Source organism: Balaenoptera ricei, chromosome 13, assembly GCF_028023285.1.
Source record: "Balaenoptera ricei isolate mBalRic1 chromosome 13, mBalRic1.hap2, whole genome shotgun sequence".
Taxonomy (NCBI): domain Eukaryota; kingdom Metazoa; phylum Chordata; class Mammalia; order Artiodactyla; family Balaenopteridae; genus Balaenoptera; species Balaenoptera ricei.
This window is the reverse complement of record NC_082651.1, coordinates 20,714,365-20,739,321: the sequence shown is the minus strand read 5'-3', so window position 1 is coordinate 20,739,321 and position 24,957 is coordinate 20,714,365. Positions and strand designations below refer to the sequence as shown.

Genomic DNA, 24,957 nt, shown 5'->3' with positions numbered 1-24,957 from the left:
GGCGCTATTTTGCACCTCCATCTCCAGGGTGCCAAAGTCTGGAGATATTTTTGGTTGTCACAACTGGAGGAAGTGGTGTTACTGGCATCCAGTTGGTAGAGACCAGGGATGCTGCTAAGTACCCTACAAAGCATAGGGCAGCCTCCACAGCAAAGAATACACTAGCCCTAGACGTCAGTAGTGCTTCAGGTAGGAAACCATGCCTCAGACTCTAACTCTACAGGTAGTGATGCAGAAGAGTTGGCCTCTGTGCACTGGTGCCAAATCAAATCCCATAGACAGAGTTTTGGCTGAAGAAGAAGAATAGCTTTATTGCATTGCAAGGCAAAGAGGGACACAGCAGGCTCATGCCCTCAAAAACTGTATGTCCTGGGCTTCCCTGGTGGTTCAGTGGTTGAGAATCCGCCTGCCAATGCAGGGGATGCGGGTTCGAGACCTGGTCTGGGAAGATCCCACATGCCGTGGAGCAACTAGGCCCATGAGCCACAACTACTGAGCCTGCGCGTGTGGAGCCTGTGCTCCGCAACAAGAGAGGCCACGATAGTGAGAGGCCCGCGCACCGTGATGAAGAGTGGCCCCCGCTCGCCACAACTAGAGAAGCCCTCGCACAGAAACGAAGACCCAACACAGCCAAAAATAAATAAAGAAATAAATAAATTTATTAAAAAAAAAAAAAAAAACTGTATGTCCCAACCTGGGGAAATTTGGTGAGGAGTTTTATAGCAATGGTTCAAGGGCCGGGTTGCTGATAAGGATCAGGGTGTGTGCAGGGCCTGCATTCCTTTAATCTGGCCTCAGGTGATCTCCTGATGAGTTTCTGTTGTTCTTGAGGTTATCAAACTATGACCTTCTCTCTGGAGTGAAGAATGCTTCATCAAGCAGTTAACATCTTCCATTTGTTGGAGGTTTTAGTTCTGCAGAAGAGCTCAAAGATATCGTTACAGCGTATCCTTTGAGGTGGAACCAGGACCCTGCCCCAAGGCTGCACTATTGTTTCTTGACTGCTCTTCCCTTGTTTCTGCATCCCCTCCCTTCCCTGATTAACAACTGTTTGAACCTGCCCTTTGGAACTCAGGGAAGGTCATAGAGGCTGAAGCCTACTCCCTACAAACAAGAAATGTGGGACACAGAAAAGCTTCTGTGCCCAGGAGCCCCACAGTGTCCTACTCAGTTTCAGTAGCAACCATGACAGTTTGCTATGTCTCCAGTGTCTAGCACTGTGGTCATTATATGATTCTTTATGTTAATTGGTGAAGTGAATGAATCGGGACTGAAAGTTTAGCCATGATCTCATAGGGATTTCATCACTCCCTTTAATCAACATGTGGGTTGCTGCTAAGACATCTCAAGTACATAGCTATCAGCTACCTGCTTGAAGTACTAGGTATGTTAAACTGGAACTCTGAGAGGCACACCAAGAAAAAAAGTTACCAATAAGGGAATAGGCATCATATAGCTACTTAAATACCTCAGTTAGGCTCCTTAATCAAAAGCACCTGCAAGCTTTCATTTAGAGGACAAAATGTTACGTTTTTATCTGAATTAAATTGTGAGAGAATATGAGACTAAACTGTCTTTGGCTGTTTTGTGAAATGGAAATGTGTGAGGATGTATCAAGAAGATTGCTTTAAGTGGTTTATCTATATCTATCTATCTATCTATCTATCTATCCATCTATCTATCCATCTATCTATCTATCTGATAGCTTCCAGTTTTTAATAAGAGTTGTGGGACTCTTTGAGGAGCTAGGAAAGAAAAAAAAACAAACACCGGAAGCCATTCTGGCATTCAGAGCAAGAATTCTGCTCTGAGACTTAGGATACTCATTTTCTAATTGTTGGATGAGAATCAGACGAACTGATTGATATATGCCGTGTGCTGTGAAAAACTGAAGAGCTTTCTGAGAAATCAATTAAGATTTCTGGAGACAGTCACATCTTCCCTTCCTGCCCTCACCTCAGTTCTCTTGGACTTTTTGTTAGCCTGAGTCAGTAATGTATTTAACAGGAAGTCAAAAACTCAACAATTCATTACTTTGGTATTTCCTGCTGCACCTTGCATTAGTTTTCTAAGGCTGCCATAACAAGGTACCACAGACTGGGGTTTTAACAATGGAAACTTATTTTCTCACAGTTCTGGAGACTAGAAATCTGAGATCAAGGTGTCTGCAGGGTGGGTTTGTTCTGAGGCCTTTCTCTCAGGCTTGTAAATAAACAGGCTTCTTCTCTCATGATCTTTCCTGTGTTTTTCTATATCTAATTTCTTCTTCTTTAGAGACACTAGTCATACGGGATTAGGACCCACCCTAATGACTTCATTTAACCTTAATTATCTCTTTCAAGATTCTGTCTCCAAATACTGTCACATTCTGAGGCACTATGGGGTTAGCACCTCAACCTATGAATTTCTATTTGCAGGGAGGGGGACATAATTTGGCTTATATCACACCTCTACAGGGATCAATATCAAATAGGTGCTCAGGAAATACTTGCTTTTTGACAGAATAGTCTACTGTTTGAAGTAGGATGTGGTGGCTGACCCCAGGGCACATAGAGACAAAGGTCAGCCTGGCTGCTGTGATATGCAGCTTACAAAGTCTACCCTGGCTCAGGCCACCACAGATGGAAGCCTGGTCCAGTGCTTGATGGTTCTGCTGCTGGAGAACTGAGTTTAAGAAGCCTAAGCTGGGATAATTAGATTGTATTTAATGTTGATTGATTTGTTAGTTCTTCTCTTTATTTCTTTGTTTTCCACTTAGCAGGTCTTGATTAATCACAGGGGAAAGAAGGCAAAGAGAAGGTTTGGATAGCCCTGGAGAAAGGGTTCTGGTGGGAAAGCCCTTCCAGGAGGCAAGTGTTCCTGGGAGCTCTCTGAATAGGGAGGAGGAGAGGGGACACCTGGGTACACAGCTGAGTGGTAGTAAGCCTGGCTTCATGCTTGTTTACATGTGGGTGGGAGAGAGGGACAGATTACCCAGACAACTTTGAACTTAGCGCCATTCTGGCTTCTGCACAGGGAATAAAAGGACTTGAACCCATAACCCAGTGATTCACCCTTAAGACAGACTTACTGCTGATTTCACTCCAGACTTGAACCTCCCTTCTGGTTCTTGGTTTCTGACTTCTTTTTTGACTACCTATTGGTACCGTCCACCTAAATGATAGTAACTGGATCCCTGGCCTGTTGTTCTGTTCCCTTGATGGTTCCTGCTTTGGATCCAACACAATGCTAGAGTCGCCAAGCTCCAGGGTAAGGTCTCAGCCATCCTTTGCCTTAAACTCCACACATATCTTGTTTTTTTTTCTTTTTTCTTTTTGCCTTCTCCATATCATTTGATCTTTTTCCCCTCAATTTTTTGTTTTGTGTCATGGATATATCTAATTTCTAATCCTAAAATCCCTGATCCATGGATTTCCTAATGGGACCAGAGTTTGCTTTCAACTCTCTAAGCTTCCTTTTCTAAACCCACCATAAAGGTTTCTAGGCTACCTTTTGTCCTGTTTAGAGATCAACTTTCTATTTTCCAAAATGACAACCGTTTTATGTCACTGCTTCATTGAGAATCTACATGCCTGTTACTGGATTTAGTGAAATACACATACAGGTAAACCAGAAGGATGAAGTTACTAATCCCATGAAGTGTACTGATCCCATGAAGTGTCTAACGGGAGAAACAGATGAACAACCAGTGAGCAGATTATATACTTAAGTCCTTTCTCAATTTTATTAGTATTTTACCAGGGAACTTCTAGAGTCATTATCAATGAATTAAAATAAAACTCTAATGATAGTTCTCTAGACTTTGCATCACAGTAGAAGGCATACTTAGAAAAGAGGTGTGTTTTGGCTGCTCAGATCCATCTCTGGAGGCCACACTTACCTAGGTGTGTATAAGTAATTAGCAGCTTCGCTCTCTGACTCCCCATCAGTATGGGGCAGACATGACAGGTCTGCTGCATCTGGCTTCCTGATTTCAGCCAGGCCATGCCTTCCTTGACCTGCCAAATAAGGGGGACTGAAATAGAATCCATTTGTGCTACTTGGGGGATCTCCCTCTCCTGGCAGTTAGTTCTAGGTGCTCAGTTTGATTAAACTCATTAGTAAGGTGTGTTCACTCCTGATTTCATTACCCATGCATGGGACTGAAGGAAGGAATCAGTCTCCAACATTTGTTCCCCATCTCTCACTAGCATAGGAAACCGCAGCTGTCGGGTTTGAATTTCTCACTACTTTATTAGTAAAGTTTCAGGATCCATGTCTGGTTCTCCTTTTTCATGGTCTTATATTTGAATTGCGTTATAAATAGACTTTAAAACGGTGAAAATTTTATGAGTGTTAAATACCACTCAGATGTCAAAAGATTTTCAAATGGCTAGTCTGTGTAAACCCAGATCCAATCTATAAAATAATGTTTTCTCCCTAGACAGTCAATCCATCCATCATTCATCCATTCATGGTTCAGATGCTGGGCACTGTGCCTCTCCTGAAGAGGTTTACTATCAAGAGACGACAAAAAGTCAGGGTCAGGAACCTGCTGATTTTCATGTTAGACTTGTAGACAGACAGTTTGCACACATTATCTCACCCCAATCTACAGCTAGGCATTCTTTTCGCTATTCTGCAGTTGAGGACTGAGATTTAATGAGTTTAATTGCCAAGGGTTACACAGCTATTAGGTAGCAGAGCCAAGATGTAACATAATACTGTTTGTGTCGGCTTCAAAAATTGTTTGAAGGAAGGGAAGGCTTGGGAGAAGGCAAGAAGGAAGGGTGCTTGGTGGTTGTGGACTGGCAGTTTCATTTGCATTGTCATTTTACCTAAGAATGAGGTAACACTGATTTCTTTATCAAAGCATCCATCTCCACTTGCCCCAAGTCTTAGAGTCACAGCACTCAGGAGACTAAGATGACCCTTGGAGTTGGCACAACATTTTTATTTTACGCTACTGTGTTATATACATAACTGACAGATGCATCACCAAACAATTTGGGTGTTGCTGCCAACCTGTTTCAGTAGTTTTTTTCCGTTACAATTAGTGCCCCAAATCCCGCTTTTTCATAGGATTGATGATATAATTGGAAGCAACTGTGGTTCAACTGCAGTTCAGCTGAGAGTGAACAGAGAAAATTCAAGCAACCACATTTAGCCTTACTCCTGCCTTTTTTTCATGAGAGCTTGGAAGTCAGGGGGCAGCTATAGCCAAATCTCTGTGAGAGATGCAGGGTGAGACCACTCAGAGCCAGCTTGCCCAAAGGCTGTTCAGGGATTTGTCTGAGGGGGATGCTATGGCCTAATATCAGAAAAGACTCTACCAATTGCTACTGTGGTTCAGAGAAGACATAATTCTGTGTTGGCTGTGGGGTCAGGGAGAGCTTGATCTGGGCTGTAGAGATTGCTTCGGGATGGGGAAAAAAGGCAGAGTTAGCATATGGGAGATTAATATAGGGTGCTGAGAGAAACGCTTCTCTTAGAACTAGGAGGTACTTACAAGGGAGCAGAGAGATTGGGACCATGGGGAGAAGAATTTGGGAGTAAATCTTCAGAAAATGTTGAGAAATCATCAGAGTGTGGACTTGGGTTTACCAGCAGAAACTCTGAAATACTGCCAGATCAGGATCCTGTTTTTGAGTATATGTGATCTTGCAAATTTGTAAAGCTCTCTATGCTTTAGAAAGATCAGCAGCCTCCTTTATTTCTGTGTCCATTGTATCTAGCAGCCTTATTTTAACGTCTACATGTAGATGTGACCATGGCAGGCAAGAAATTTGGGGGAGCTGGTTCAGCTTTCTTTCAGGGACTTTTTCTGAAATGATGTTGCAGGGTGTGTCTACTCTGCAGTATGGCTTTCCTTTTCGAATTAAGTGGATTGGTTACGAAATTTATTTTGGAGATACAGTGACTGATTCATTCGGAATTAAGCAGATTTGCCTTAATTGTGGATCGTTGGTCCTACTTCAGGCTTACTAGTAGTAAATCATTGTAAAACTCATTGGTCCCAAATCAGGCTGAGCAACAGAATTTCATGGCAATCTGAAATGCAGGTTCCTGGGTATTAATTGGAAAGATTTTGTTTAATAAATGATTCATCAGGTTGGGACCCACTGAAATGATCCGTGTATTTCCAGAACTTGTTTGTAATTTTTTAAAAGTTTATTAAACATACAGATTTCCAACCTACTCCAGAGCAACGGAATGGAATCTCTTGGTAGAAGAACCCAGGGATCTTCATTTGTAACAATTATCTCACATCGACAGTTTCCAGCCTCGGGTTATTGAGCCTAAGACTCTCCTATCTACCTTCTCATTCCTGGCCACCACTCACCATCACTTAACCAGCAACACCCTGGGGACTTGATTCACCTAAAAGCTTACATTGGTGGCCAGTCACCATAGCCCTGCACTGTCAGAGAGATGTGCTTGGGCACAAGATGCTGCTCTTCTGGCTCTGTGAGTAGACAGGGATGAGCAATCGAGAAACAGCTAACACCCAAGGGCTTTGAGGGGCCCTAGAGGTCAGAAGTTCATGATGGAGGATTAAGTCTCACCCAAGAAATTCTCTCAGTTTGGGCTATTTACCCTCTTTAACTTATAGTCAAGGACTTTGCATTGTCATGAGGATTCAGTGAAGTGGGGCATGTGCACACAACTTAAAAATGTATAAGATGCTAGGATTATAATCCAGGCAAAGATTTTGCTGTGTGTATATTTTGTTTGGAATTTTTTTCCTGCAGCTGGTCTAGAGAGAATACGATACACTTCTTAAAATTCCCTGCAGACTTAGCGAACTTTCAGTAGGATCCCAGCATAGGAAGGAAAAAGATCTCAGTGTCTGGCTGGTCGTGATGCACATTCTCAACTCTCCCCCTTAATAGACACAGTGTACGCTACAGAGAGCAAAGTGTAATTTTAAGAACCTTGTAATTCTTTACAAATTAACACAGCAGATGGTGTTTATGGGAGCCACATAGTGAGGAATATTTGGGACGATGTGAGACATGTGTTCCAGGGTTTCGGCCTGCTCTCTATTTAGTTTAGTTTTTAATTGTCATGCTGCAAAAAATGCTGTTTGCCTCATAAAGTTTTCGTCGGTTCCAAGTGTGAGCAAAGGGCCCATGAGATGGTTCCATCATGGGTCAGATTCCAAGCACTCTTAGTGAGAAGGGTCTCAGAGAGGTCCCTGACTCACCTAAGCATGAGGAGTGCCCTGTGCTTGGACCCTGGTCACTTAGCGGTGGTCTTGGGATATTGGTGCTGGGGGTGGGGAGCCACCTGGCCTTGCAGTCTGGCTTGGGGGTGGGTTTGGGAAGTTGAGAAAGAGCCCAAGTCTTGATAAACAAAAGGGCTAACAATGAGGTTAGCAGCTCTTGATTGGGGCTTGCTAGAGTCTAAGTAGTTAAAATATTTCTTCAGTTATTTTGACTGTCCAGATAATTAAAAACAAAATATTATTCTCTCTTAGTTCCCTCATAGTGATAAGATGTAAAGTGGCCAAGACCTGTATGGTGGCTTTCCAGACAGTGCTGACCTTTTGGAGGGGAGTGTGAGAGGAAGAAGAAGGGGCCATGATATAGAATGGGGGGTGGTGATGCTGAGAGGAAGGGGAGAGGTGGTCCTCACAGGCTTTGCAAGGACCAAGAAAGGTCAGATTTGATTTGGGGAGGAAAAAAGCCTTGGTTCTGAAGAGTGCAAGGAAATCTCTTTGGGGGTCCCCTGGGCATGCAGGAAGTGCCTGGCACTCCCAATCTGTGTATTTCCTCTTCCCAATGTCACCAAGGAAATTTCTTCATTTTGTTCTGCTGTAAGGTTGGCAAAAAGAAGCCTCCCAGATGCTCTCTGGGATAGCCTGTTTGTCCCTTAGAAGTGTCATTTCACCAAACCCATTTTTTTTGGTATCTAGTGTCCTCAAGCTTACCTACTCCCATCTCCCACTATTTTGAAAGAAAAATTTGACAAAACCATGTACAATTTGTATGTTTCTTTTCCCAAGTGTGTGCATCTTAATCCTATGCATACAATCAAAGGCTTTGATTTCTGTCTTCTTTTTGCTCACATGAGATTTGGAACAGGCAAGGAAGAGAATGAGCATACAAAAGGGTAGGCAACACTATTACTCTACCTGTGGTGAAGATACAGCTACTCCATTTCCACCTCTGCACACAAGTAGCCTTGCCCCCAAGGATCCATATCATGTCATTGTGTCAAACAGCCAGAATACTAATTATTGCATTTATTATTATTCAATACATATTCATATGTACCTACTGATACATATTTCTAATTTGCTTGGTGTCTAGTCTGTGTAAGGACTGTGCAAGAAACTTCAGTTTCAAGGAAGTGTGATTGGCTGACATCTTATTGTCTGCTATGCACTGAATTGTGTCCCTCCAAAATTCATATAGTGAAGCCCTACCCCTAATGTGATCATATTTGGAGATGGGGCCTCTTGGAGATAATAAGGTTTAGATAAATTATTAGAGTGGGACCCTCATGATAGGATTAGTGCCCTTTTAAGAGGGACACTAGAGAGCTTGGTTATGTCTGTTAGCGAGGAAGAGATCTCTCATCAGAAACCAAACCTGCCGGACCTTGATCTTGGCTTTTCATAATATTTCCTCCTGAATAGCGAGAAAATAAATTTATCTTGTTTAAGCCACCCAGTCTGTGGTATTTTGTTGTGTCAGCCCAAGCTGACAAATACACTGTCCTTAAACTCCTGTACTTCTAATTGGGAAGAAGGGACATATAGTCATGACAAGTTTCCAAACAATAAAGGATTGTAATGATGCATCTTATATATTTGTATTTTAGCTTTAGAGTGTGACATCTGAAATTCAATTAACAATGCAAGAGATTTGCACAATACACAGTTGTTGCCTGCGTGGAAACTGGCAATGAAATAAATGATATAGGTGGCTGTAGGCACTCGGGGGAGAATGGGCCGCTGTAAGCTGGGAGGGCAGGAAGGTATGATGAAGGAATTAAAGTATGAACTGGTTCCTGATCCATGGGCAGATGAAGCCCAGGAAGGCCAAAGCTTGGGTTCCCCACCAAGATAGACTTTCCATAAACCAAGGTAATCCCCTGTCTGAGTGTTTTCTGATTTCTGTGAACTCTCAGCAATGTGGACCCAGTTATTGGCCTCTTTTTGAGATGGTGGAAAATGCCAGACTCCTGGGATCCTTTAGGTATTGATAGTTTTAATTGTAACTGAGTGGTTTGGGGAATACGCACTTGAAAATGAAGGGGAAGTTTAAATTTCATTGAAATTTAAATCATTTAATCAGTGTGGGTATATACATGTTTGTGTGTGTGTATAAGATCAATGGAAATTTGCACTTCGTCTTGGCTACTTTCATCTCAACTGTAAAGATAAAATGGCATTTTTTAGCAGTTTGCTCAGTTCATGGTCTCTCACTGGCTTCAAAGGCATGTGTGGTTAATTAACCATGGCTCTCAGCAGTCACCCAAGCTTGACAGCTGGGGGAAGGGGAGCTCTGATGAAAACTGTCTTCTAGGCAGTGTTGCCTGACAGATAATCACTGAGGGCTACACCTGTGTTGATAAAATAAATCAAGGAACAAGAATTGTAACATTACACAGGTGCCAACCACTTCCTATGGCTTTGATCAGCAAATTGTGAAGTGAGTGAAATTTATTTTTAGGACCCCACATTTTCCAAATAATTCATCCCTTTCATACCTACCTCCTATCCCCAGGGGCCTACTTGGACCGTCCATCCTTCTTTCCACAAACAAGTGGATAGAAGCACTTCCGGAGCACTTCTTAGGAGTTTTATGCTGAGTCCTCCAGGAGAAAATAAAATTCACTATCCACAAAAAGCTTGGGTTCTACTCTGCAGGAACATGAAAACTTGATAAACAATGCAGGATGGTCTGTTGTTAACATCTACATTATTTGGCACAGTACATAATAGAAGGATATGGTCAGAGGAGAGGAAGGTCTTCAGGGGCCAGGTCAGTCTAGAAACACTCCCTGGAGGAGGATTTTAAGCTGTTGCTTGAAGAATGGGTACATCCTGCTTAGGCAAATGGTTGAAGGGAGAATGACGCCTTTCAACCAGGCACCAACATGAGGCAGAAAGTGTGTGAGTTGTTGAGAAGGAACAAATTAACTAGAGATGTGGGCAATTACAAGAAGGAGCTCAAATTAAGAAGTCTTAAAATATAGGCTCAAAAGTTTACTAGGAAATAGGCATGCAGTAAGAACTAAATGGGAACTGAGAGGAATATTGAGCCAAGGAAGTGAAAGCTTCATCTCAACAGGCCATAATGAGGATGCTGAGGGAGGCTGGTGTGGTGTTGGAGATGTACACTGGGGTGGCTGGGTGTCATGAGTGGAGGGATTTGAGGAACAGCAGGAATCCTAGAAACTTTTTGAAGGACAAATTCTCAAGTTTAGTGACTGATCAGATTTAGGGGAGAAATATTATATTAGGATTTAGAACTTGGGCAGTGATTAGTGCAGAGAAAAACTCTGTAGGTGAAAGCAAGGCCTGAGCTCCCTTGGTTTTCTGAGCTGTGTCCATGGGGGACTTGCTGGGGTTTCCCTGTCTTTCCATGCTGCCTTCAAATTAGTTTGGTCTGGTAGTTTAAGGTCTCTGATTTAGTCAGACATTTTTGGTTGTAAGTGACAGAAATCCAACATCAACAAACGTGGGAGAATTGGTTAACTTGTGACACTAGGAAATCCATTGATAGATACTAATGGCTTTAGGTACAGCTGGATTCAGGAACCCATGTGTTTCATTCACTGATATAATACAATTTGTTAAGTGACTGTTATGTGCCAGGCAAAGCTCCAGGCTGCCAGATATAATGATAGGTAAAGCACAGACTGTACCCTCATGGAGCTTTATTTTTACAAGTTTAGTATATAATGGAAACTATGAACCAATTTGTTTTGACTCCAAAAGCTGACTTCCCTTCCCCTTCTCTTCCCTTCCTTCCCCCTTCCTTCTATTTCCTTTCCCTAGCATCTCATCTCTTTTCAGCCCCAAATTAATCTCTCATCTCTCTCTCTCTCCCTCTCTCTCTCTCCTTCCCTCCCCTCCGCCCACCTCCCAGCTATGCTTTCTTTTTATGGCATCTATTTTGAAAGACTTCCTAACGAGCTCAAGGTGTATCTGCTGCCAGTTTATCAATCCCAGTGCAGAAAAATATGCCTCCTTTTTAATAATTTTACCTACCACCTTATAGCTGAATCTCACTGGTTTGGATGTTATCCTGAGTTTATCCCTGGGCCAGAACTCCTTGGTTGAGAGTCAGAAGGAAAAATTAGAGGGTTTACCAAAAGAACATGAAGAGATTGCTAGGAGAATGAAAACAAATAGTGATGTGCCCTGAACTCTCTGAGTCAGGCCTTCTCTGTGCACCACCTGATGTGTGTACTAACATTGCTATGCTAGTAGGTATGGTCTGGGAGTTTCACAAATAATACCATCCTGCTGTTTTAACCTTCTATATTGATGATTCTTTCCTTGAGCATTGATGAGGCCTGGCAGAGAAATGTCAGACACATTTTTGCCTTGACACATTTTCATCAGTTTTTCCCTTTCTACTTTTATCCTCCCACCCCTATCCCAGAGTCCAGGAAAGCTGGGTTTTTACATGGTCAAAGTATCCTGATCGTGGGTTTGATTTGTGGCTGATGCTAAACTTTTATCCATTCTAAAGAGATATTGCCCATTTCTTTTCTAAGAGAAATGCCCATAGCTAGTGAAAAAGAAATATTTAGAAAGGTTCACATTCTCAGACTGTGATTGACACCGAATATAAAGGTATTATGAAACGTTCAAATTTTTGGTGCTATTTGTAATAAGAATATGATTTCTACATACAGGGTTTGAGGATAGATGGTCAACCCTCCAAATATGATAGGGTGACTGCTAGATCAATAGATAATTTTTTCTCCTCCCTCCTGTTGTCTAAATCATAGGTTTAAATGACAGGAAAATGTGTGGGAGATGGAGTGCATGGCACATTATTGCCTTCTGCCGTTCTGATGATTTTGACTTCCATCTCTTTCAAATGACAACAATTTAAAGACTGGGCATTTGATTAGCTTCCCATGCATTCAGCATAGTAGAGTCATCACTATACAGTATTTTGAATATTTCTCATACATTCAATCAAGTTTGCAGGTACTGTTGAGGGAAAGGAAAAAGTGATAGACATTTGCTTTCTTACAGCCATTTCCCACATATTAATACTGTGCCCTGAAACTAACATGAAACCACAGATCTGATGGAAGCACTGAGATAGTAGATTTATATCCTCAGGGCCTCCATGAGTGACTCCTTGTACTGAATTATGTGTTTAAGGTGGAATGAGGGTCTGGGATGGGGAACAGCCTTTAAACAAATATACAGTCAATTTCAGAAATTTAAAAATTACTATTCCTTACTTTTTTGTTTTATAAATTAGGGAGTTGTGAAATATTCAGCATACAATTTAAATATACTGCATACCTCTTCAGTGTTTCAGAAGGGATGATGGATATTTAATAAAAGGGAGAGAGAGAAAGAAGAAAAATGAAGACCCTCTTCTAATAAGTAGAAGGGCTTTTATTTCACAAAAGGACAAAGGATAGTTTTATTTAAAAAATGAACTAAAATATTGTCTTTTTCCTGGAGAATGATTGTGAAAAATCAAAATTTCAATTAATGGCCTCAATCACTTTTGTGTAGGATTAAACTGAAAATATGAAAGTCTTCTTGACAGCATCTAATACTTTGGCAAACTGGACTTGAATTTAGAGCCAGAGGCTGGGAGAATAAAGGACCCCCTATAAAAAGCCAAATCAGGAAATTCATTCCCTTCCCTCTCATCAATTCAAGCTGCAGATCTACCCCAAATGTGTTTTGTAAAATAGAGCCCAACGACTAAAACAAATAAAGTTTAATAAACACGCACCTCCCTAGCACAACAGATGGCAACTAGGAAAGCTGCCTGAAGCAGTGTGAGAGATTGCTCGTGCCTGTCTTCTTTTTTTTTAAAATAATGATATTTATTAAATGGCTATCTCTATTGCAGATTCGTTCTCTGCAGGTAAAGATAAAGAAGTCAAGTAGGGAGCAGTCTGAGAAAGGCACACAGGGTCTGCAGACAACATGTGATAGGGCAGATACACCTCAAACCGAGATTTTTGTTGATAGCCTTTGAAAAGAAACACATGAAACTCTATAAAATCACAGAATCCTAGAATTTTAGAGATGGGAGACGGTTTAGACATGGAATGGAAATGGCCCTGGGCTGGAAGTCCAGAGATCCTGGTCAGACACTAGTGAGCCATGTGATCAGTGATCTTATCTTTCTGGGTTTTGCTCTTTTCATCTTTGAGAGGAATGAGGGGGTGAGGAAGGAGAAGAAATTGATTGAGTTACCTCTGCTGGGTCAGGTACTGTGCTACATGCTCCAGATCCTATCTCTGTTATGTTCACAATAATCCCCAAAGCAAACATTTATCCACATTTTAGAGATAAGAATACCCCGACTGACTGACAGCCAATTCTAGCCCATTCTGCAGTGCCGTGAGAGCCTCCCTACAAGGGAAGCGTGGTTACATGTTCGGGCTCCCCCATTTCCTGGGGTCTGTCACTCATCTCTGGCCCCTCCATTGGACAGATGATAAGTCTGGACTGTAGAGAAGTTGCCAAATCACTTAGGTAGTTATTGGCAGAGAGTGCTTATAACTGCTTTTCATTTCCTTCTGTTCAGCAAGGGCAGGTAATAGAGGGATGACTGGCTGAAGACCACACACTTTTGTTTACTAGGTGATGGTGTCAAAATGAAGACGGAGGTCTCTCTTCACTTCAGTTTGTTAAACAATTTTTAGTTTATAGAGCCTGGAGGGTCAGGGAGGGAGAGTTTAGGTTAGGCTTCTGGTTGATTCCCTGGGAACTAGAATTTGCTCATGATGATCAAATCTTTAGTTATTAAACAAATATATCCAACAACCTACTATGTAAAAGACATTCATCTGGAGTTTCTGACCCTTATTTCACCTCTTAGAATATCCCAGACAAGTCGTTTAAAATGAACCACCCAAAATATTCCTTCCTTAAACAGAAATAACTCTTCATTTAGGAATTCTAGTCTTTGGCAAGGTTTTCATATATTATCTGCCTGAGTGGAGAAAGTCAAAGTCCAGGTGATCTAAAAATAGTTTCTGTGTAGTTTCCAAAGCAGTGCTTTCATTTTTTTCCACAGTAGAAATACTTTCCTAATTACCCTGAATACTGTTAACACCTTTTATTGTTTCCAGCACATTGACACCTTGATTGATTGTCCTGCTAACCTGGTGAAGAAGATAGGGCATATATTGTGCTATCCAGCGTGCTTATGAGAAAACTCAGACATAAAAAATGAGCAAATCGTTAGTCCAAGATCACAGAACCTAATAACGAAGGGCTGACGCTAGGAGGCAGGAGTCTTTCTTTGTTTGGTCTCTCTCAATGATTAGCTTCCTGTCCAATTTAGGTTGATAATTTAAAAGCATTTCTACCTGGGGTCATACCAGAGCACAGGAAAATATGGGGTCATGGGCTGCTAGTCCCCATTTACTACGTAAGTCTGAGCATTGAGGGGTTACTAGCCTTGTTCCTGTGCCCCTACCTTATTTTAAAAAAATTAGTGCTAACAAAGGGCCAGTGAATGGATGATTTCAGCTGGTGACCCCAGTTTCCTAAGTTCTAGTCCCGGCCTTACCATTCCCCCACCTCTCTAAACCATGAAAACAAAGATGGCACCCAAGTCAACTGCAGTTTTTTGAATTGCTTTCAGCCAAAGATTTGAAAGCTCAAGACACCAGATCACAAATATTATACAAAGAGAATCCCAACAACACAGGGACCTGGCATGCTAATGTCACCGGAGATGCTCTGAGCTTGCAGATCAAACTTTAGTTGGCTGTAATCATACTGTAAAGAAGCTCCTATAAAAATAACCTGTCTCTACAGCTAGTCAAACCAATCCCTTCACATTGTGGAGAAAAGGCTGGCCCATTCCACTCACTGTCCTCCCAATTCCTGCCTTGCTCTTTCTTCTCTTGATGCTACTTTGGCCCTCCCTCTTTCCTATTCGGATTTTGCCCAGGACTTAAGGTCTAGCTAAATCTTCCCATCCCTCTGTGAGATTACTGACTTCCCAAGTGCAGCATCTCCTTCCTCTTTGGAGCATCTTATTTAGCCCTGTAGGGAGTTAGTCTCTCTGTGGAGTTGTTAGTCTTGTTGGTCTCACGCTGGGGTCCCTCACTGGATTAGGAGCTCCTCAAGTGTGAGAATGTGACTCTCGCTTTTTGTGCATCCCCTGCACGCCCCTACCACCACCCCCCCGGTGACCAACATGATGCCTCACATGTCTGGGACATGTGCTATACAGTTGCAGGTTATTGATGCCAGATGGGATACAGAATCCCATGTTGCCCAGCTATTCACAGAATGTGTGTCTGTAACCACCCTACTTACAATTCTGAGCATCCCCATTACCCCTGGGGGTAGGGTTGCTGGATTTAGCACATAAAATTATAGGACACCCAGTTAAATTTGAAATTTAGGTAAACAATGACTTTTTTTTAGTATAAATATATCCCCTAATTTTTTAAAGTTTAAAATTTAAAAATGTTATCTGACCTGTACTTGCGTGACACACCTTACTGGCCTTACCCTAATCCTGGCCCTGTCAGACTTGGCTTTATTTAAAGTTTTGATACTTGTTCAGCATGGATTTTTGGGCATTAATTTTGAGTTTTTAAACTATTGCATTAAACTATTGTTTATCTTGATTCCTTAGTTCTTTGATGACCCCTTACATTTTATACCTGAGGCAAATGCCTCACTCCTCTCACCCTGGTCCCAGGTCTTCTGTCATCCTCATGGTCTCCTTTGTAAATGGAGATAATGATATGTTACTGGCAGGATGCAATGAGCCCTGTCTGACACAGTATTTATTCAGTAATTATTTTGTGTATTCACACTGTCTTGACTTTTTTTACATTGGAAAGTTCAGTGATCCAGTCTGCTTCTCTCATAGTCACATTTTAAAACAAACTCACAATTGTTCCTTTTTCAAAGTAAGTTTTTAATTACTCTCCTACATGGAAAGGGCTTGAGAGATCTGTGGTTCCAGAATGATTGTGGTCCAGACCCCCGTAAAAATGTCCATAGTTTGAAGGCAGATGTCCTATTTGCAAGGAGGAAACCAAAGAGAAAAGAAACAGCTCTGTCTGCTAAGCTGGTGTCACACCTGACTATGGAGAACCAGGGTGCTGAAGTCACACTCACTATGTGACAGCTGTCCTCGGAAGATTAAGCAGCACATCGTTCTTCTCCATATACTTTTGTTTCCTTTTAGCTAATTGTATGCTGATATTTCAAAGTTGTAAATATTGGTCACTTTATTTTAAGCTCTTTCTACCTACAAAACTTCAGAGTGTACACCTGAGAGGGTCAGCATTTGAGTTTAGGGAGTGGAAAAATGGTGATGGGGATTTGTAGGTTTTAAATGATAAATACTCACATATGCCTTGGTTTTGGCTTTTTGAAAAAGCCAAAACCTATGAAAAATCCTATAGGATTACACAACAACCATTCATTCAAGAAAAAATGATTAATTAAGCAAGTTGTAGAAAAGAGTGACTGCTTTAAATCTAGTTATATGTAAATCGGATGTGTGTGTATCAGCCTTATGCATCCAGGATTTTGCCATTGGAAGAGAACATTTAGAAATCTGTCCGATGTTAATTTCTATGGATCCTTGAAACACATTATCTCATGAGGCACAATTTATGACCTGGGATCTCATTTCATCATATACACAAATTACTGCAGAGACCTACTTGGTTTTACAGAAACTGAGTATGGAAAAAGAATTGGCCTGCCACTAGGACCATAAATAAATAGATCTGTAGGGTGTTTGACTAAAATTTAGATAATTTAATAGATTTGACAAAGATTCTGAGAACAATTCTCTCTTCAGAGGAAGATAATGCCATCCATAAAGTTATGTAGAGCTTTTTATCCATGGGAATCTTGTTGCTGTTGTGGTTTTAAAAAGATAATGGAGGTTCTGTTTGGTTTGGTTTTAATTGTGTTACTACAGCAATGAAAAAAATAGAAAAACAAAAGGGAAAACAGAAACTAGTCAAACTTCCAAACTTCCACTGAATAATTTATCAAGACTATTATTATTATCTTTTGCCTTTGCCTCTGCTTGTTACAGTCATAAGGGAAATTTTCCTCGTGACCTCAAGCTGTGGGTTCCTTATTATCATGTTTGGCATTCCACTGCATGGCAGAACAAAGATTAAAATACTATGTTTTCTAGTAAAGCATCCCTTTTGATTTTGATACAGAAGTTACAAAAAAGCCTGTGATATATTGGTATAAAATTCTGAATTCTGATCATTTACCTTAAGTTTCTTTTCTAATTTAGTTTTTATCTCAGTCATCTTATGTTCAGAAGTGTGCTTACATAATAGAAAAACACAAAACATTTGTATTTGAAGACAATAACAAAACATCCTTGTGTTTACTTAATCGCTGAATGTCTGGAGAAGGGAAGAAAACATAGATTTGCATGGAGTTGAATATGGACATACGTGTAACCATCTTGAGAATGTATTGATTTCATCAATTTTTACTCCAGAGAAAATCAACTTTAGAGACCAAGTTGTATTAGCTGCGTATTGAAGAGAATCATTTTTAAAAAATGGCTTGAACTCTACAACTCAAGTGTGTTTCTGAATTTTTTTAACCTTTAATGTCACTAACATTGAATTTTTATAAATCAGAAATTATTTCTCTTTTCTTAATAGACTGGAAGAAAAGAAAAAGGAGATCCTCTAAACATTGCAATTGATAAGATGACCAAGAAAACAAGGGATCTAAGGAGACAGGTACTGTTTTTGTTTTTATTTTAGGTTCATGGTACTTAGTGGTGGTTTCTGAGAATGTCCTTTTTCAGGGTGCTGTGTTAGAGCTGATGTTCAGCTCGCTATTCTTTATAGCATCTACATATACACAGAAACTTTTCATCAACAACTTAGAGTCTGCTGAACAGAGAGAGATGTGACAGGTGCAAAGGGTGTGGTGATGAAAATAATCCCTGAGGTGAGGGAAGGCGGGGGAGAGCCCTCTCACTGGCCAGACAATCTTCCCAGGTGAAGAGGTGATGCATTCTCTGCCTTCTTCATCTGGCTTTCAGTTTTTCAGACCCAGGTGTGTAAAGAACCAGCCTCTGATTTCTGCTGGGTCTTAACTTAAACTCCCAAGGCAATCAGTGAATAAACAAGAATGCCAATGGTTAATGAGAAACACAACTCTTAATCTGATGGGCTAATTAAGGTCTCTGACCCAGTGTATTTCCTCAGGGATATAAATCTAGGGGAAAATTTGCTTATCAGATGGTTGTTTGGGAAGCAGGGAACCAAAGCAAGGAAAGGCAGTTGGATGATTTAAATGGCTAACGGCATCATTTGTCTGAAGGGTCCATGTTAGGGGAGGGGTGAGAAATCTCTAGTCAGGGCCCCTTTTCATCTTGAAATTGCCATATGAACACTAGTACATGTTGTCTATAAGACAGTAAGTCTTATTTTATATGTTGCCGTGGTGAGCTCCACTGAATTCTGTCTCTTCTCTAGAAGAGGCAATACCATCCATTAAGTTCCCAAAGAATTCCTTCATGATTTCTGCCTGAGAGTCATCCTGTCTCCTGCTGGTAGCTTTTGCATATATCCATCTCATTAAGTGTTGATTGTGTTGGTCATCTGGAACCAACCACAGCCCTGGGGTAACACCTGCTTTACTTTCTCCATCTGGAAAAGCTGGACTGGCAGGGATGCATCATCTAACACTCAGTCCTGCAGTTCGTCAAGTACAGACAAGATTAGCAAGGTGCCTGGGCAAGAATAGCCAAGGAGCATCTTAAGAATGGTTTGAATGAGAGGAAAACACCACTTCAAATCACTGCTGGGGAGCTTCTGAGCTCTCTTCAGGATGTCACCAGAAGGTACAGACACACTTGAGCTAATGTCCTCTAGAAGATACCACAGTTAGTTCTGGGATATGAAGACTCTAGTTTGCCCAGCTAACAAGCCCTTTTGGGGAAAGCATTTTCTTTTTATTTTACCTTGAAAAAAGGGGGAATAAAACATTGCCTTCTTAGGCATTATTAGGTAATTCCCAAAGAGCTCTACGGCCAGGTCTGCTTCTCCTTGCCCTCTTAGACAATCTTTCCATACAAAGCCCCCATCTGAAATGAAATGATACTGCTAGTAGGAATTGGGATTGGGGTTGGTGGAAAACAGTGAATCAGGTGTCTGGAGTTCAGGGTTTTACTTCCAGCTCTGCCACTAAACTGGCTGTTCGACTGTGGATCCTTCATCTCTTGGTCTCCTCCTATTTGTAAAAGTAAGAAGCCAAACTGGGTCTGTAAGCTATCTTTGAATGAGTCCATTTATTTCCTCTGCCAGAGATCCTAATGCCAGATAACTGCTGGTTTTAAAAGCAGTGGGAGGGCATCAGGCATCTCCTCCGAGGTTTGCCTTTGGCTAGATTGTCAACAAGGCAAAATCCATGAAACGAGTCTTTCCTCCCCCTCTAGGTCTTAGTAGAGACCATTCTTTTACATGCTGGAGCCAATACTCCAAGTTCTCGGCATTCATGGACCTATCATAGGAATTTTTTTCTCTCATTGGGAAGGAATGGATAAAGTAGATTTCACCTTGGTGTTACAATTATCAATAAAGTGTTGACTCTTTTAGCTGCGGACAGTGGTAAAATTTGAAGGTGGATTCATCGTGGAATTTTAAATGCTTTGGTGACAAGATTCTTGGGCAGCTTCTTTTAGGGTGACAGTAAAAGGAATATGTCATCCCCTCAAATCATTCCATGTATAAGATTTTTTTTTCTGCTCACCTTTCCCAAAGATTGAGAGGAATAAGGGTAAAAGATAGTTGTTTTATGATATTCAGATCCAACAGTTATGGCATAATTTCACACCACATCCCTGAATTTGGTTCAAACAGCCTCCTCTTCCCCAGTATGCCTTTCTAGAACTAAGATGGTCCTCATCTGTCAGTTCCATCCCTACCTATATGTTGGAATATTTTAATCTTTTTTTTCCCATCTCTTTTGTTTCTCCATGTACACCTGTACTGGTACAAAAGCTTCTCTGAGCTAAACAGAAGCTACCTAGCATTTCTGCAGATGGAACATGCAAGGAGTCTGATTAGCTTGGCTCAGGTGGATCTTCAGTTTATATTTAGGTAGCTAGTTAATTGGATTAAAAAAGTTTTATCTGAGTTTCTGATAGCAGCTATGTGGTGGCCCAGTGAATGCTAGTGGTTCAAATAAATGAAAAAAGAAACACTATCTGTTCCTTCAATTACAGACAGGCCTTTGTTAGAAAAGATTCAAAATGAAAACCCTCAGCTATCTGGCTCCACTTCCCCGTACACCTATATTTCTTTATACAATATTTAGAGAAATTAAATCACATAAGGAAAAAAGCTGAAATCAAAGAAAAATATTTCTAGTGACTTTCATAAGTTCCCACCCTTTCCATTTTCTCCCTCTTCCTCATAGCCCTAAGGTTGGGCAGTGTCCTTCAGAAGGTTACCCTGGAGTCTTGCAAAGTTGTAGTCACCAAATTAAAAAATAAAGTCAATTATGATTATTATTTTGAACTTGCCTAATGTAAGTGGACTTAAATTTGTAAACACGTGAAAAAAAAATCAAGTAATTGAATAAAAAGGATTTCTGTTTAAGTAGAATTTTGAACCAAGTAGAAGTCCCTTTTTTTTAGGCAGTATGTCCCAAGGAACTGGGGAGTCATAAATTGTGAAAAAGTTTGCAGGAACCCAAGGGCGTTATTTCAACTGATTGGCATGGATCCATCTTGCCAATTAAACCCATGAGAGTGGGCAGTGGTAGAACAGAATCCTTTTAAGAGTATTTTGTTTGGAATTAAAAATGGATTTAGGGGAACATAACTGCCAGCTTTAAGCATTATGTTTTAATTTTAGAGCTGTGGGCACAGTATGCCCCATGTCTGAGCTACTGTCACTGCTGTGATTCTGGAATCAGCCCATTATAAGAAAAAAAGCTTTTGGCCGAGTCCCTGCCTGAGTACCTAGTAGCCCACGCGGTCTATCCATCCCTTAGAGAGGGCCCAGTTGGTGTCTGCCAGCTGCTCTTCGATGTCCTCCTTCTATGTGCCACCTGTGAACTATTCTAGGCATGGTCTCGATTTTCCTTAAGCTTACAGTGATGCTGGTTTACCCTGATTATTATTTTGGTCCCTGCATTAGTCTTTTTTTTCCCCCAAGTTGATAAGCAAATCAGGGCCCAGATGTTTTCCTATGAGAAGCTAATAAATAGTAATCATAACATGTTAGTGTGTTGCTAAACTTAGCAACTCTCTCTCATTCCCCAAACCAATCAATGGACTAATTCTTATTCCTTCACCCTTAATAGCCATCGTAATAATTCCAGCAATGAGATTCAGTGTGCCAACTTGACAAAAGTGTCAATTTTGCTAGCACAATCAAAACATTTTCAAAAGACAACAAAACCATGTATAGAATGCTTTTACATTGGGATGCATACTTAATAGAATGGATTATATAGCAAAGGATTACAAACAAACAAGCAAAACATGTCACTGGGTGGCACATTAAAGGTTGATTTACCAAGATCCTGCCTCCAGATAGGACTACAGAAAAAGCTTCCAGGATTAGTAAGAAATAATTACAGTTGAACATTCCTCAGCTGTCCCCTTTGTGACCCAATTCCGTACATAAGAACTGTGGCTAAAGGTGGATAGTCATCAGCGAGACCTTGTAAAATCACCATCCACAAAATGTAAACTAAAAAATAGCTGACATATATTGAGTCCTTACAATGTGCCTAAGTTCTCTCTACAAATGGACCCCATTTAATCCTCATACCAGCTCTGTGAGATAGAAAAGATGGTTACCATGTCCATTTTACAGATGGGGACATGAAGCCAAGTAATGCACCCACGGCCATGCAAAGTATGGATTCATGGAGGTCCCAGCCCAGGCTGTCCGGCTGTGGGGTCTTGTCTCATAACCCTTCCCCATCCTGCCAATCCATAGAAGCAGTGGATACAGTTGGGTCACCCACATACTAATCTCCTTTTGGGGAGGCAGTTGGGGAAGAAGGAGGGTTCATGTAATATATAGAGGTACTTTGTGGTTCTCAACAGCACCTTTACCACCATGGGGTTGGGGATGGGTGACATGTACGTCCTTCAGACGGAAAAAAACATCTGTGGTGCATGTCAAAAATAGGGTTCTTGTTTATGGTAGGATATCATCTCTCAGGTCTCCAGCTGTTATGGTTCACTGGAACCTCTTTGTAAAAAGTGCTATTATGTTTAGGTAGCTGGCTTCTCAAAGCATGAATTATAGACTTTCCAAAACATTTACAGAAAAAAGGGAATTTTAAAGCATTCAATTCTTTTTCTCACATCTGCTGATGGGGCCAATTATTTTTAGATTCATTGTAAGAAAACATTTTGAAATCATTTATTTCCAGACTTGAAGCTGCTTTCCTCATAAGGATATGAAGCTATCTATATGGCTACAATTTAAAAATTATGAAATAAAATATCGATTTCCTCCAAATGTTAAGGTTTGTGTTCTTCACATTGAAAACCTATGTCAGAGCTAACAATCCCTGGTCAGATTACCCCTAGGTCAGATTGCCGTGCTGCTGTAGAGATGTAGAGACCAGAAAATGATCATACAGCAATTGGGGTTTAAAATACAGAACATAAGCAACTCTGGGACAGCTGAACACAAATGTCATCAGAAACACCAAAGTCAGAATCAAAAAGGCCAGAAGGAGAAGAGCAGAGGTAGAAGAGAGCTCAAAAACACTCTGAAAGGTGATCTTTGGACAAGCCCCCTGATCACAGTTGTATATTCAAGCTATCTCTACCTTAGGAAATTCCTGTTACAGCAGTCCTGAATGTCAGGCCACCACATATTTATTTAATCTCCTGGAAAACACTCATTAGTCCAAGTTCAAGGGACATGATTTTATCCTTGCAAATAGTTCTTAAAATATCACTATCAGCAAGCTCTTTCCTTACAAAGACACTATTCAGATCATGGAGTAGTTTAATTGATTCCTGTGAGCCAGCATGTGGTCGACGGTTCACGCATGAACACAAGCTTGTGGAGGAGGCCAAGCTTGATGTCTCTCTCACTAGCGAGTCTAGATCACAGAAGGAGTCCAGTAGCTTGATCAATATTGATTAATCAAATAACACGCTGTACTGAGCAGAGGGGTCTGTAACACATGTATGAATAGGAAACCGCTCAATTAAGTGGAAGCTTCAGCTACGGATTTGTTCTCTTCTGCTGATTTCTCCAGGCCCCAGAAGTCAAGGAAAAGTGGGAAGGGGAAGGATACATAGCAATGTCTGAGTCTCAGGAGAATGTCTGAGACATTCAAGAGAATGTCTACTTTTGGTCCTGTCTCTGACACCTCCTGTCCTAGGCAATGAGAATGCCATGTAGAATCTTGATCCTGACACTGGAAGATCCAATATAGGATTATAAAAAAATTCTATCATATTTTCCAGGATGAAACTCCTAAGCAGGAAAATTTGGAAGATTTTCAAAGATGATGATTCAAACAACAAGGATTTTTTTTTTTTTTTGAATGTCCTTTCAGCTTACCCAAACATTTCAGAACATCCATACTAACTGCAGTCGTTTAGTTCAGCTGATTCCACCTCCTATCTGTGTTTCGAGTGCATTTCTTCCTCTCCACTGCCATTGGCACTGCTTAATTGCTTTTCACGAAAAGGATGGTCACAGCCTCATAACCAGTGCCCTGATCCCAGGCTCCCTGCCTTCAGCTCACTGTAGTTCCAGCAGTCTCTTAGACCAGTATTCGCACATCTTCATGACTTTGCACTTGATGTTACTTCTGCCTGGAATGACCCCTTTCCCTCCTTTTAATTTTTTTCTTCCAGGAAAATTAACAATTTTTCCAAATGTCCTCCCTCCCTCCTTTTTTTTTTTTTTTTCCTTTTAGGAAAATTCACAATTTTTCCTACAAGGCTTAGCTTAAATGTCACCTTATCATCACAACTGTATCCAATTTTTATAAACAGGGTTTATTCAGTAGGCTCCTAAAGCATTTTAAAATAGCTCTAGTATGACACTTTTTGCAGTAGATTTAAGTTGTTTATATGTTTTTGCTTGTGCCCGTGTCCTGATATTCTGTGTTTCCTCAAGGCATATCTTAGCGCCCAAAATAAAGTAAGCTGCTACCACACAGGTGTTGAAGGGATGAAGAATCCTCTGTATGCAGCTATCCCACCCCAAAATATCCCAGTCATCAACTTCCCTCTGTTCTAAACTCTCATGTCTTTGCTTCTGTTGTTTTAAGAACAAGATTTGTTAGCTTAAAAAGTCCATTTTTACTGTGATAATAACAGCTTTTTCCATTTTAAGAGAGCTTCTATGCTTTAACCCAGATGTCTCCTCTTGCTGGGCTGGCTTTAGAAAAGTCAGCTCAAGAACCTGCCAAAATGCAGATACAGGTATCCCCCACTTTCTGAAAGTCCATTTTATGCCATTTTGCTTTTATGAAATACCTACATTAGTTCCTGTTTTTGCTAACTGAAAGAAATCTGGAGGATTTTTGCTTTTACAAAAAAAAAGGTAAAATGCAACATCTGTCCAGCATTTTGCAGCCAGCTCTTATACAGGCCGTGGGCACCCCGAGTAGCGAGAGTGGCGCCACCAAGCTCCTTCTCCGGGAACTACACTCAACACCTCAGCATTCAGCTGCCATAGCTTTGAACTGTGTTTATAAGCATCTGTGTTTTATCTTGGTTTATTTTCTGAATCCATTGGCAAGATGCATCATATGGTAGTTGCTTCTTCGATTTATAG

At 40.9% G+C, this 24,957-nt stretch overlaps 1 protein-coding gene across 3 annotated transcripts in view; it reads left to right on the top strand.

The window, feature by feature from the left end:
* The window catches only part of CTNNA2 (catenin alpha 2), a 1,194,816-nt gene that overhangs the window by 921,925 nt on the left and 247,934 nt on the right, over window positions 1-24,957 (top strand). For all 3 annotated transcript variants that reach the window (XM_059943640.1, XM_059943641.1, XM_059943642.1), the window contains one exon: window positions 17,833-17,913. In XM_059943640.1, the coding sequence (XP_059799623.1) occupies window positions 17,833-17,913 (81 nt within the window). The remainder of the gene's footprint in view (window positions 1-17,832; window positions 17,914-24,957) is intronic.